Raw genomic sequence first — 12396 nt, forward strand, 5'->3', positions numbered from 1 at the left:
CATTGGCTGTTGTTGTATGTCGTCGCTATGAGTCTGCGTGTCCGCCATATTGGAGCGGCCAAGATCCGCAAAATGAATGTGTATTTTGAGATGCAGACTTCTCTTTCAAAATGTACTGTAATTGCGAATTTATTTTCATGGCATGTTATTTGTTATAAACGTGAGAAAGTAAACATGATACTGTTTACATATTGGAATTAAATTTGTGCTACATTCAACAAACCACAAAGCAGATCCCCAATGCAGTATTTCTTTCGTCTAACACATGGTCCGGTCCGACATGTGATTTTATTGATACAAATACATCTTATTAGGCTACTTGTGTAAAAAGATAGGGTACATTATATATTAAATTGTCAAGTCTTCCCAAAGCCAGTAGGCCTATGCCTGGCCTTGGGACGCCATTGCTAAAAACATTGTGCATTACATGGAATGCATTTTCCCCATCAAGTAGACACCAGATAAAAGACCTGTTTATAGACATATCTAGACTTCTAACTATGCAATATCAGAAAACACCCATCAAAACTAAATGTTACAAAAAATCTGAGTTAAATGGCACAGATCCCTTCTATGAATACATGAAAATTGTAGGCTAAAATTGCACTTCCAATGAAATGTCAACATGTCGTAGGTGATAATGTCCGATTTAAATATCCAGTCCGTCATTGAGGATAGGTCTGGAGCGAGGGCGAGAGCCTTTGCGAGCAGGGTCCCGTTCTCTTTCACTGGCTCTCCTGTCCCTCTCTTTCATCCACATTTCTCCATCTTCATTTCTCACCCCGCTCTGTCCACCACTCTGAAGTCCCCTCACACTCTCAATCTTTCTCCTGTGATCTCCCTCTCTTTTCTCCCCCTGGCTCCCCAACCGTCCTTTCACACTTTCTCTCTGTGTGTCCTCCTCTTTCCGTGTCCCTCTGACTGTACTGGTCTCAGTCACACCCTTTCTGTTCACTACAAACTCTTCAGTTTGAATCCCTCTCTCTGGTTCTCTTTTTGATTGCTTCCTGTACTCCTCATTGGTCGTTCTATTCATCTCGCCTCTCCTGTCCCTAACCCCTCTTTCTTCCAATTGACGTTTTGCCAGAATTTCTCTCTCAGTCACAGATGTGTCCTTTTGGCTCAATTTCGTGATGTCTCTTCTGTCAATTTTTCCATCAGATGTTCCAATGTCAGGGTTTTCACTTCTACTCCCATGTCTGCGTGCCTCACCTCTCACCACCTCTTTCTTTTTACTCTTCTTAACTCCTCGTTTGTCTGAGACTGTCACATTACATCCCTTTTCAGCATCTCCTTTCTGATCCAAAATCCCTATTCTTGCATCTACTGGCTTTCTGTCAATTTCTTTTTCCTTCTCATTCCTTTTTTCTTCGACCACGACAGCCTTCCCGAGACTGTGTTTATCATGTTCTTTCTTGCTTTCCATCTTTGTGTTGTACCCTACATGTTGATCATTATTCCCACCTCTCTCAGAACCTTCCTTTCTAGCCTCAGCGGATGAACTTTTGTCATCTTTCGCACTTACTTTATTCTTTATCCGGGACCCTTTCTTATCCTCCTCTTTCTCAATCTTATGTGACTTCTCTGACTCTATGGTTTCATTTTGATCAACTACCTTCTCCTTGTCTCTTTCTTTCTTGCTTTCCTTCACCTTTCCCTCACTTCTCTTTTCTTCCTCCTTTTGGTTCTTCTCTTCTTCCTTCTTTTTGTTCTTCTCTTCTTCCTTCTTTTTGTTCTTCTCTTCTTCTTCCTTTTGGTTCTTCTCTTCTTCCTTCTTTTTGTTCTTCTCTTCTTCCTTCTTTTTGTTCTTCTCTTCTTCCTTTTGGTTCTTCTCTTCTTCCTTCTTTTTGTTCTTCTCTTCTTCCTTCTTTTTGTTCTTCTCTTCTTCCTTCTTTTTGTTCTTCTCTTCTTCCTTCTTTTTGTTCTTCTCTTCTTCTTCCTTTTGGTTCTTCTCTTCTTGTTCCTCTTTTTTGCTCTTTTCATTATTTTCCTCTTGAACTTTCTTGTCCAGTTTCTCCTCCATTAGGTCCAATTCCTGATCCAGTTCAGCCAGTTTCACCGGGTCACTCTCCAGGTCATCCTCCACCTCCACCTCTACCTCCTCCTCCTCCTCGATTTCCTCCAGCTCAATACCGTCTATGGTCTTCTGCAGCTGGGTCTTCACCTTGTTTAGCTCCAGCAACCGGTCCTGCAGGTCCTTACACACCTCCCTGATCTTGGAGGCGAACTTTGTCTTGGCTCCCTTGCGCAACTCGTGGGAGTCCTTGGCCAGGAAGAAGACGTCAAGCACCAGGAAGAGGGCAGACATGACGCCTGTGGTGGCGCTGATGGCTTTAGCCGCCTGGGCAGCCCCCCCGGCTGCGCCCAGGACCTGCACGGTGCTGATCAGCTTGTCTGTGTTGATCAAGAGCTGCTTGCCAGCACGTCCGCCCTCTTTCATCACATGCTTGACGTTCTGATTCAGAGCCTTCTTGGCCACACTCTCAGTGTACTTCTCAAAGTCCCACTCCTGGAGGGTGTCCATTCCCTCCTACGAAACCACCCAGAAAGAACATGTTAGGTGAAGGCGTGTGGAAGGATGTGTGTCTGTATACGTGTTTGTTAGCACATGCATTTTAGAGTGTGTTCTAGCATACCTGCACAAACTCCAGGCACTCCCTAATGTCCTTGATGTCATCCTGGTAACTCTGGATCATCTTCTCCACCTTCTTGCGGTCCATGTTGGAATGCACCGTGTCTGTGATATTAGCCGTGGCCGAGGCGATACTTCCCGCGGTCGCCACGCTGATGCCAACCGCGGTGACAATAATGGAGGCTCCGAAGGTGATAGGGGCGAGGATGAGGCCCGTGATGGTGGCAATGCTGCCCACCACACTGGCCACACCCCCTCCCACGGCGGCCTGCACCGTCTTCTTGTGGAATTGGTCCGCAGCGTCCGCCTGTGCGAGCAGCCCCAAGATCTGCTGCTGCAGGGAGGCACCACGCTGGTTGAAGAGACGCACAAAGAGACGAGCCCCCATGAAGACACGGTCGGCGACCTGCTCCACAGCCCTGGAGGAGAGATACCAATGAGATCACTGACAGGACACTGCTGTCCACTGGGAGGAGATTTGTGGAGAGCAAGATGTGGTGTTGAGGCAAAGCTACGTACATTTCCTCATCTTCTTCTTTGAAGTCGGAAGTTTCATTCCATGTCTCCCAACCTGAGAACCCAGGGTACACATGACTTCTACTGCATTCCACACAGTAAGGTAAGCTACACTCTCAAGGTTATAGCAGCATTTAACTGTTCGGGTTAAAAACAAGTGAGGACACCCACCCTCCACTGTTCTCCACCAGTCCATAAGGCCATCATTCTCCTAGAGAGAATTACCAGTAAGAAAAACAAAAATGGTTACACATAGAAGGGATAAAAACAGATTTGTGTAACAAAGAGAGGCAGAGAGAAGAACAGAAGGAGAAAGCCAGACCTCCTCAGACTCCAGAGGGTTGCCCTCAGTAGGGTAGGCTGACATTTCGGCAGGTTGGAACTCTACTGTGCTCACCTGGAACACACCAGTTAACACACACACACACACCCATACACACATAGCATCAGTCCAGCTTAAAATAGACACACCTAAGATTTGTTTTCAAGATCATGCTAAAACCGACCTGCAGTGCGGACAGGTCTTTCATCTCCACTGACTCCTCAATGATAGGAACACAATCATCACTCTGGGGGGCCAGACAAAATACAAGCTAGTTTACACAGAAGCAGGATTTGAATACAGGACAAAGTATGTGGTATAGAACAGTGATAGAAAGGAAGGAGGAAGGATGTGAGCATAGGAAGATGAGAGGAAAAGAGGCAGGTGAAAATGAGAGACGGGTGAAGGGAACACAGGACAGGGACCAGAGAGTAACCGTTCAGACAGTACCTGAGCAGCCAGGGTAAACTTTGGAACTCTGGGTAAAGTCCTCTTCACTCTGAATGACACCACCTTTGGAAAACAGATTGAATCAAACAATTTCACCTCAGATGTACACTATCACTCAGCTTAGAGGTAAAGCATATTTTTCTCACCCGTCTTTTCTTTTTGATGGTCCTCTTTCGTCTGAGCTGACCACCTCCCCCTAGTGGCTCTGTGTCCATACTGTCCTGATTAAAAAGAACACACCATATGTAAATGGGGTTCATTCCTTAGTCCATTCCATTGTTGTGTGAACATGTAAGTTCCATGTTTGTACCTACCTGTTGCTCAACTGGTTTAGGTTTCCTGCTGAAAATTCCCCCCAGCAGTTTTTTCTCCTAGGTCACAATAACACACACACACACACACAACAAAAGGGGACGATTGGTAAACTGATAATCACGGTAGTAGAGAAGGAAAAGAATGAGGATGCTGTATGAATGAGGAACTGAATGAGGCTTACCTTGGTGGCGGTGGCATTAGAAAGACTATCGTTACTAGCTGAAAGTTCCCCACACCCAGAAAGACTGTCCTACAGGTAGGATGAAGATTGATCAGTTATCAGAAATTTGCATTTTGGTAGCTGGAAATTCCGTAAAACATATTATGTTATGAGCAAGTCACACTGGCATCAGATATAAAATAAGGTTCCGTCTCATGAGGGAAAAATGACTGATCTGTGGTTGAAGCAACAACAGTCAGAAGGTACATTAGAGCAACACTTGGTAACTTACCTCAGCAGAGATGTTCTCTGCCAGGCTGTCACAGCTAGCTGAGAGCTCCATGTTCTCTGTGAGAGGGTCCTGGAAGATGAGAAGCATAGTTAGACAACCCTTTGATAGATATAAGAAGACACTGCTATGTCAACAACCAGTAAGAGTAGGGGTTAGGACAAAGCTAGTACCTTAGCAGTAGTGGAACGTTGAGCTGGCTTGGGTGATTTCTTGAACATTCCGCTCAGACCCCCAGTTTTCTATTGGAGCAAATGAAAAGATGTTTGTGCAATCATCACAAAAAGAGATCAGTGCAGAGATACATGTTTAGAATGAGATCCACTTTCTCAGGACAGAGTACCTTAGTGTCTGTGTTCTCTGAGAGGTTGTCATAACTGGCTGATAGATTGTTGTCTAGCCCCAGATTTGAGGCCTGAATTCAAAACAAACACAATTATGAGTCAAAAATAACTCGTCATGACAATAATATATATTCCATGTGTTTAGAATCTAGAAAATTACCTCTTCTGACTTGGAGCCTTCTGATGTCTTCTGAGCCTTCGTGAACATTCCACCGAATATGTTTTTCTCCTGACACACATAGAGAAACATGTGAACAATGTCATTGGTAACCAAACAACATCTGCAGAAACTGTGGACAGTATTCAAGGCAAAGCTGAGGCATTTGCTCACCTTAGTATTGTTGTTGTCAGACAGACTGTCACTGCTGGCCGAGAGTTTCCTGTAAGCAGACATATTGTCCTGGAACAGAGCAATGGCTGATTGATCAAAATAACAAAACTAAACAACAACAAAAAAGCCATAGCAACAAGCTGATTTGTATGCACTTGCAGAGTAGGTTGGGCAGGTTCATCCAAACACTCACCTGGGCAGGTGTGTCCTCCTCTGGCACTTTGGGTTTCCTAAGGAGTCCACTGAACAGACCTTTTTTATCCTGACGATTCACACATTAAGATGAACACATTTGTGATTATCAAGGTCGCATTATTAATGACCAAGATTATCCAAAAGCTAAAGGACCGTTATAACAATGTGACCTTGTGCGACCTTGTCTGACCTTGTGTGACCTTGTGTGCTCTCACCTTAGTGTTGTTGTTCTCTGACAGACTGTCACTGCTGGCTGAGAGATCGCTGAGTGGTGAGGACTGCTTCTCCTGGGGAGGATACAGTTAACTGCTGAGGTACCCCATGAGTATGAGATAACATGGGACCCCCCTCATTGGGAATAATACAAGCCACCTTTCTTGAACTGACTACATAAGGCACTGGTTGTTTGCTGAGAGAGTTCAAGACAAATGTTGCTTTGGGGACGTTTTATCTTATCTTAGACAGGAACCTATTGGTGACATTTCACTTCACGGTGTCGAGGTTATACACACTACCTCTTCAGATGGTTGAGGACATTCAGCATGCGGTGTAGACTTCTTAAACATGTCACTGAACAGGCCGCGCTTCTCCTGAAACACACAAATACAGTTCAGCTTCCAGTTTCTTCTGCTGTACTGACTAAAGTCTTTCACTTCCTCATCCAGCTCACCTTCCTGTCACTTTTTTCAGCCAGACTGTCATTGCTGGCAGACAGCTCACTTCCTGGTTCCTGGTCCTGGAACACAACAGTGGTGGTCAGGTTGGAACTTAGCATGTCACAAACATGACAGTTATGTAATTGAAGCACAGCCTCACCTGGGCAGGGGTGTCATTCTCTGGCACTTTGGGTTTCTTGAGGAGTCCACTGAACAGCCCTCCTTTCTCCTGAAAATGAACACAATGAGTTCATAATCTTTGTGATTATTAAGGTGCTGTAGCCAAAGTCTAGATGACTAGTATAACAATACAGGTGAAAAATGTGGGACTTTGTGTGCTCTCACCTTAGTGTTGGTTGTCTCAGTCAGACTGTCGTTGCTGGCCGAAAGCTCCCTGTGTGACTGTATGTCCTGAGAGATAGGGGAACATGATCTCTACTTACATTTAGTCATTTAGCAGACGCTCTTATCCAGAGCGACTTACAGTAAGTACAGGGACATTCCCCCCGAGGCAAGTAGGGTGAAGTGCCTTGCCCAAGGACACAACGTCATTTGGTTTGCATAGCCGGGAATCGAACTAGCAACCTTCTGATTACTAGCCCGATTCCCTAACCACTCAGCCATCTGACTCCATCTACTTGTACAGTAACCAGGACTACGCAAGGCACCGGTTGTTTGCTGAAGGAGACAGGAGCCTATTGGTGACATTTCACCTCACAGTGTCGAGGTTATACACACTACCTCTTCAGATGGTTGAGGACATTCAGCATGCGGTGTAGACTTCTTAAACATGTCACTGAACAGGCCGCGCTTTTCCTGAAACACACAAATACAGTTCAGCTTCCAGAAAATTCCTTCACACTGGTTCCCTTCTATTGTACTGACTGAAGTACTTCCTTCCTTCCTTCCTTCCTTCCTCATCCAGCTCACCTTCTTGTCACTTTTCTCAGCCAGACTGTCATTGCTGGCAGACAGCTCACTTCCTGGTTCCTGGTCCTGGAACACAACAGTGGTGGTCAGGTTGGAACTTAGCATGTCACAAACATGACAGTTATGTGATTGAAGCACAGCCTCACCTGGGCAGGGGTGTCATTCTCTGGCACTTTGGGTTTCTTGAGGAGTCCACTGAACAGCCCTCCTTTCTCCTGAAAATGAACACAATGAGTTCATAATCTTTGTGATTATTAAGGTGCTGTAGCCAAAGGCTAGATGACTAGTATAACAATATAAGTGAAAAATGTGGGACTTTGTGTGCTCTCACCTTAGTGTTGGTTGTCTCAGTCAGACTGTCGTTGCTGGCAGAAAGTTCACTTCCTGGTTCCTTGTCCTGGAACACAACAGTGGTGGTCAGGTTGGAACTTAGCATGTCACAAACATGACAGTTATGTGATGGCATGAAGCACAGCCTCACCTGGGAAGGTGGTCTGTCTCCAGCTGCTTTGGGGATCTTTTTAAGGAGGCCAGAAAACAGCCCTCCTTTCTCCTGATTGGATGGTTAATTTTACATTAACTGGTAGAAAATCTCTAGTCTCATGAATATTGACCATGTCTGTCAAGGGGTGTATTATAGTGAAGTTGTAAAATTGTGTTTCACCTTAGTGTTACCTGTCTCAATCTGAATGTCATTGCTGTCTGAGAGGTCACTGGGTAATGACTGTGTGTTCTGTGATAAAGGAGTTAAGGGTTAAACAAACACTCCTAGCCACCTGAGTCATCAAGCAGTACAGTAGTCAAATAGGAAAACTACACATACGGCTAAATAAAATGTAAATGTATTACACTGCAGCCATATATTGTAAAACAGACAAAGGTTCAAAACATTTTTAAACAAACCTTTTTACAAGTATTTTTTATCAAGGTACATAAATATCACACCAAAACCAACCTAAATCCCTTAGCACCTTTCCTCTACATTTACCTCCTCTGGCTGCAGGCTCTCAGAGTTCTTGGGAGACTTCCTGAACATTCCAGCAAACATTCCTCCCTTCCCCTGTAAACATGCATATAGCGTTTGTCTCCATTGTTTTATTTCAAAGTAGTGCAGTCATATAGAACAGTAAATTAGATTATATATTTGTTTTTTCAGTTTGAGCACTTCAGCACTGGAGCAGATTTGACAAAGGAGGTTTTCTGTGAGGTGCGCATATTAAGTTGTTAACCACAGTCTGAAGGGGCTAACCTTGGTGGTGGTGTTGTCAGACAGGCTGTCACTGCTTGCAGAAAGTTCACTCTGTGCCGTCTGGTCGTCCTGAGCAACAGATTAAGAGGATAAGAAAACCCCACGGGAGGAGCAACATAGACATTGAGTTTATAACCTGTGCAGACAGGGCATTCCACAATGTAGCAACATCAATGTGCTCTGTTTGACAGCTACATAGGGGCAGATACACCAAGGTAGGTTGAACATGAAAGGGGAAAACCACACAGACCTTTAAGGCAGCTGTTCCCTCTCCTGATGGTCTGGTGCATCTCATTAATTCAAATTGTTCTGGTGCTTTATTGTACATGCTTTACATCGACATTTTCAAAATAATATGTACAAAATATGTATGAGGGAATAGGCTAAAGATAGCTTTATCACCTCTTCTGGCTCAGTGTCCTCAAAAGGTTTTGGAGACTTCCGGAACATTCCACTAAATATCCCTCCTTTCTCCTGAGACGTGAAGAGAGAGTTGACATCAAGTTATCACGGGATCCCATCAAATCAAAAGAGTGTTGTGTTCATGATCATCAACAAACAGCTCACCTTAGTGTTGTTCTCAGACAGACTGTCGCTGCTGGCTGAGAGATCACTGGGTGATAACAGCTTCTCCTGGGAAGGATAAACAATGAATTGCTGAGGCGTATGCTTACTGTGTAAAGACTTATCCTAGAACACAACAATAGTGGGCGTATATGAACTTAGCATGTCACCAACATAAGTTATGTGAATGAATCACCTTGGCAAGTGGTCCATCTCCAGCTGCTTTGGGGATCTTTTTGACGAGGCCAGAAAACAGCCCTCCTTCCTCCTGATTGGAATGGCTAATATTTACTTTCATTGGTTGCAAATCCCTTGTCTCATGAAGATTCTCTTCACATCTGATTAAGGTTAGTGGGTGTATCACGGTACAAATTGACCATTGTGTCTCACCTTAGTGTTGCGGTTGTCGGAGAGACTGTCATTGCTGTCCGAGAGCTCACTGTGTAATGACTGCTTGTCCCGAAAGATCAAAAGTATTAAACAAGTAGCCTACTTGAGAATGGCCTACTTTGTGACAATGTTGGAACTTCATCATTAAGATTTTTTGGTTCACAAAAATGTGTATAATACATTTTCATAGGAGGGAATATACTAAATAGAATATTCCTAATAGAGCTTTGTTACCTTTGTGTCCTCAGTAGGTTTGGGAGACTTCCGGAACATTCCATGGAATAATCCTCCTTTCCCCTGAAAAATAGAGAGATTTAAGATTGTTGGATGGCAAGAAGTTGTTAGAGAATCTGTTCAGATGAATGTTTTTAATAACCATTAACAAGCCAGCTGACCTTAGTGTTGTTGTTCTCAGAGCAGACATCAAGCTCGCTGTGTAAAGACTGCTCCTTTAAAATATGAAAAAGAAAACAAAGAATAAACAACAAAACGTGTCATGAGATCTTTCTTCTTCTTTAGAAGATTTTCTAAGGATGCCAAGAAGTATTCTTCTCTTCCCAGGAGTTATTAAATAAATATTCGACACTTTAATGTGATCAGGTCAGGTTGGAGTTCTTTGCGCAACATGGACAGTTTTATATCATTTTTTTCCTACTAGTAATTCCTAAGTGAGTGTGATCTGTTGTCATATCCCCATTCTCATCAGGATCCCTGCTCACTGTGCTGACTAGGCACACATCAAAACAATAACATCAGCCGGGATCATCATCAATCCTTTCAGTATCCTCTGGAACAGGATGGATTTGACATTAGGAAAGATGTCTATGTTACCATCATCAACACACACCTGTTTGGTCTCAGGTGTCTCGTTTGCAGGGGTTTCCCAAGGCCTCTCTGTATCGGGCTCTGACATGTTGACACTCTGAAGGAGAACGCACATAATCAGAACACAAACTGTGTATATATATATATCGGCGAAACAAAAGGAAAATCTCTTGAAGGTGCAGCCACCTACTGAAAATGTAGAAACTTGATCTGTTGGTGCCTTCTGAAACATTCCAATAAGAGCCCCTACTTTGTTCTATGTAAACAGGAGAGTTACATAATTTGAAAGTCAGTCAGGGATTTAGATTTTTGTTGATGATATTTGATCGTTTTTGTTGCGTATGTGTAACAAATTTGACCATTTGCATGAGAGAATAGTCCTACCTGCTTGTATTCGGTCCCAACTCTGTCTTTTGAGTCCTCAGATTTGTCATTTTCTCTGCAGTCCTGTTAGGGATTCAATGGGGTATATTATACATTTACATTTTACATTACATTTAGTCATTTAGCAGACGCTCTTATCCAGAGCGACTTACAGTGGTACAGGGACATTCCCCTGAGGCAAGTAGGGTGAAGTGCCTTGCCCAAGGACACAACGTCATTCGGCAGAGCCGGGAATCGAACCGGTAACCTTCAGCTTACTAGCCCGACTCCCTAACCGCTCAGCCACCTGACTCCCCATATTATGCCTTGCAAAAATAAAAAGAGCTGTGACATGATTGCATGCACACGTACTGCCTTTGTGTCCTCAGTCAACTGCATATCAATATTGGGGGGGGGGGGACAGATCCCCCCCCCCCCCAATATTCAAATCTGGTCAAAATGTCCCCCCCAATATATTGATATAAAAATACAAATATGAATGTGCTACGCTTCTACAGGCAACCACACACGCTGTCCGAAATATTCATAAAAAATTCAATGTGTCCCCCCCAATGTTGACTCCATGGCTACGGCCTTGACTGTGACCCTCACTCCTACAACAAGTCCCTCATAGCAGTAGGTAACAATAGGGTTGAAAAGGAATGTTGAGGGCTTTGTGTTCATTACTTCCTGTACCTTTTCAGTGGGTTTAGGAGGAACTGCAGCTGTCTTGGGTGACCTGCCTTTATGTCCTCTCTGCATCTCATTGACCTGGCCAAAGCAAAAATAGTCTCATTTACTAATAATTATTTTTACAATTAATCTCTGTTACGTTTCCAGCGAGGCATATTTAGGCATACAAATACAGCAGCATACATAGGTACATAACCCACATTCACATATAGCGACAAATACATTGAGGATATAAAAGATAGATGTGCACCTGGTTGTCATTTGTTGCTGGCTTCCTGATGTGACTGTATATGGCCACATTGTTCAACTCCTGTCAAGATCATCAATTGGAATGGAGGAGAGAAATGTTTAATAATAGTAATAAGGATAAATTGTATTTGTAATGCACCTTTCTTGCACTCATAGGGCTACAGTACAAGAAAAGTTACAATCATAAAACATAATATAAAATAAAAATAAGAACAGACACAATTAAATTAACAATTAAAAAAATTCTAAAAAAGGTAGGTTTTAAGCAAATTCAGGAGGGTCGACCTACTGCATCCGAAGGTCTGGGAGGAACCACAGGTGTTGGTTTCTTTATACTGCCATTCTCAAGGCTATTCCCATTGACCTGGAAGATGACTAAGCACAGTTAGTTCTACGTTCGTTATCCAAAAAGTTCAGAACTATTGTCTTCCGATATGACACAACTTTACCTCATATGCTGGTTTTGGTCGGGGCTTAGGCTGTGGATCAAAGATGGTAGGCTATTAGATATATGGGTTGGGTTCGTGTGAGTCGTATTACAAAACAATGATATGAACAATTCATGTGTTATGTGGTATGGGTTGTTACACTACGAATCTTAAAAGCACTCACTTGCTTCGGTTTGTTTTTCTTCACAACTGGCTCGCACTGCTCCATCCCGCGGCTGATAACAACAGAGACAGACGTTCAGAGTTAAAGAATTATAAAGCACCCTCAATGTCTTATACAAGCGGTTATGTAGCCATCTCTCACGTGTCTGTACTCAGTTAAAATGGTTCAAAACTGACATGTCTGTATCCTGAAGGTCCAACCCTCATCATATCTTGTCCAACCGGAAAAGTACAAAGGAACCACATACGCGCAAGTATACGAAACCAACTCAGACTACTTCTGAAATAAGAGACCAAAGACTGAAATATGAG

At 43.4% G+C, this 12396-nt stretch overlaps 1 protein-coding gene across 1 annotated transcript; it reads right to left on the reverse strand.

Moving 5' to 3' along the window:
- Positions 1-123: 123 nt before the first annotated feature.
- On the reverse strand, positions 124-12344 carry apold1a (apolipoprotein L domain containing 1a). Its single transcript, XM_067252970.1, has 40 exons — positions 12262-12344; positions 12086-12137; positions 11923-11952; positions 11763-11837; positions 11475-11534; positions 11228-11302; positions 10553-10615; positions 10359-10424; positions 10191-10265; positions 9739-9792; positions 9578-9640; positions 9344-9403; positions 9150-9221; positions 8957-9022; positions 8792-8863; positions 8390-8458; positions 8129-8200; positions 7805-7873; positions 7622-7693; positions 7472-7537; positions 7287-7355; positions 7141-7206; positions 6070-6144; positions 5770-5841; positions 5553-5621; positions 5360-5428; positions 5189-5257; positions 5028-5099; positions 4858-4926; positions 4688-4756; positions 4417-4485; positions 4235-4291; positions 4067-4141; positions 3921-3983; positions 3655-3717; positions 3471-3545; positions 3320-3359; positions 3152-3203; positions 2637-3051; positions 124-2530 (listed from the first exon to the last, which is right to left on the reverse strand). The coding sequence occupies exons 2-40, from the start codon at positions 12128-12130 to the stop codon at positions 650-652; spliced, it is 4713 nt and encodes a 1570-aa protein (XP_067109071.1). The 5' UTR covers positions 12131-12137; positions 12262-12344; the 3' UTR covers positions 124-649.
- Positions 12345-12396: the final 52 nt, after the last annotated feature.

The sequence above is a fragment of the Osmerus mordax genome, chromosome 16 (assembly GCF_038355195.1).
Source record: "Osmerus mordax isolate fOsmMor3 chromosome 16, fOsmMor3.pri, whole genome shotgun sequence".
In the NCBI taxonomy this organism is placed as follows: Eukaryota; Metazoa; Chordata; class Actinopteri; order Osmeriformes; family Osmeridae; genus Osmerus; species Osmerus mordax.

What these genes read in the sequence shown, in the direction of transcription:
- apold1a (XM_067252970.1), bottom strand. Translation starts at nt 12,130, where the DNA reads ATGGAGCAGTGCGAGCCAGTTGTGAAGAAAAACAAACCGAAGCAA. An exon ending in AGAGCCTGCAGCCAGAGGAG is followed by an intron (nt 7,874 to 8,128) that starts GTAAATGTAGAG and finishes CCTTTATCACAG; the next exon opens with AACACACAGTCATTACCCAG. An exon ending in CAGAGAACAACAACACTAAG is followed by an intron (nt 5,622 to 5,769) that starts GTGAGAGCACAC and finishes GTGAATCGTCAG; the next exon opens with GATAAAAAAGGTCTGTTCAG.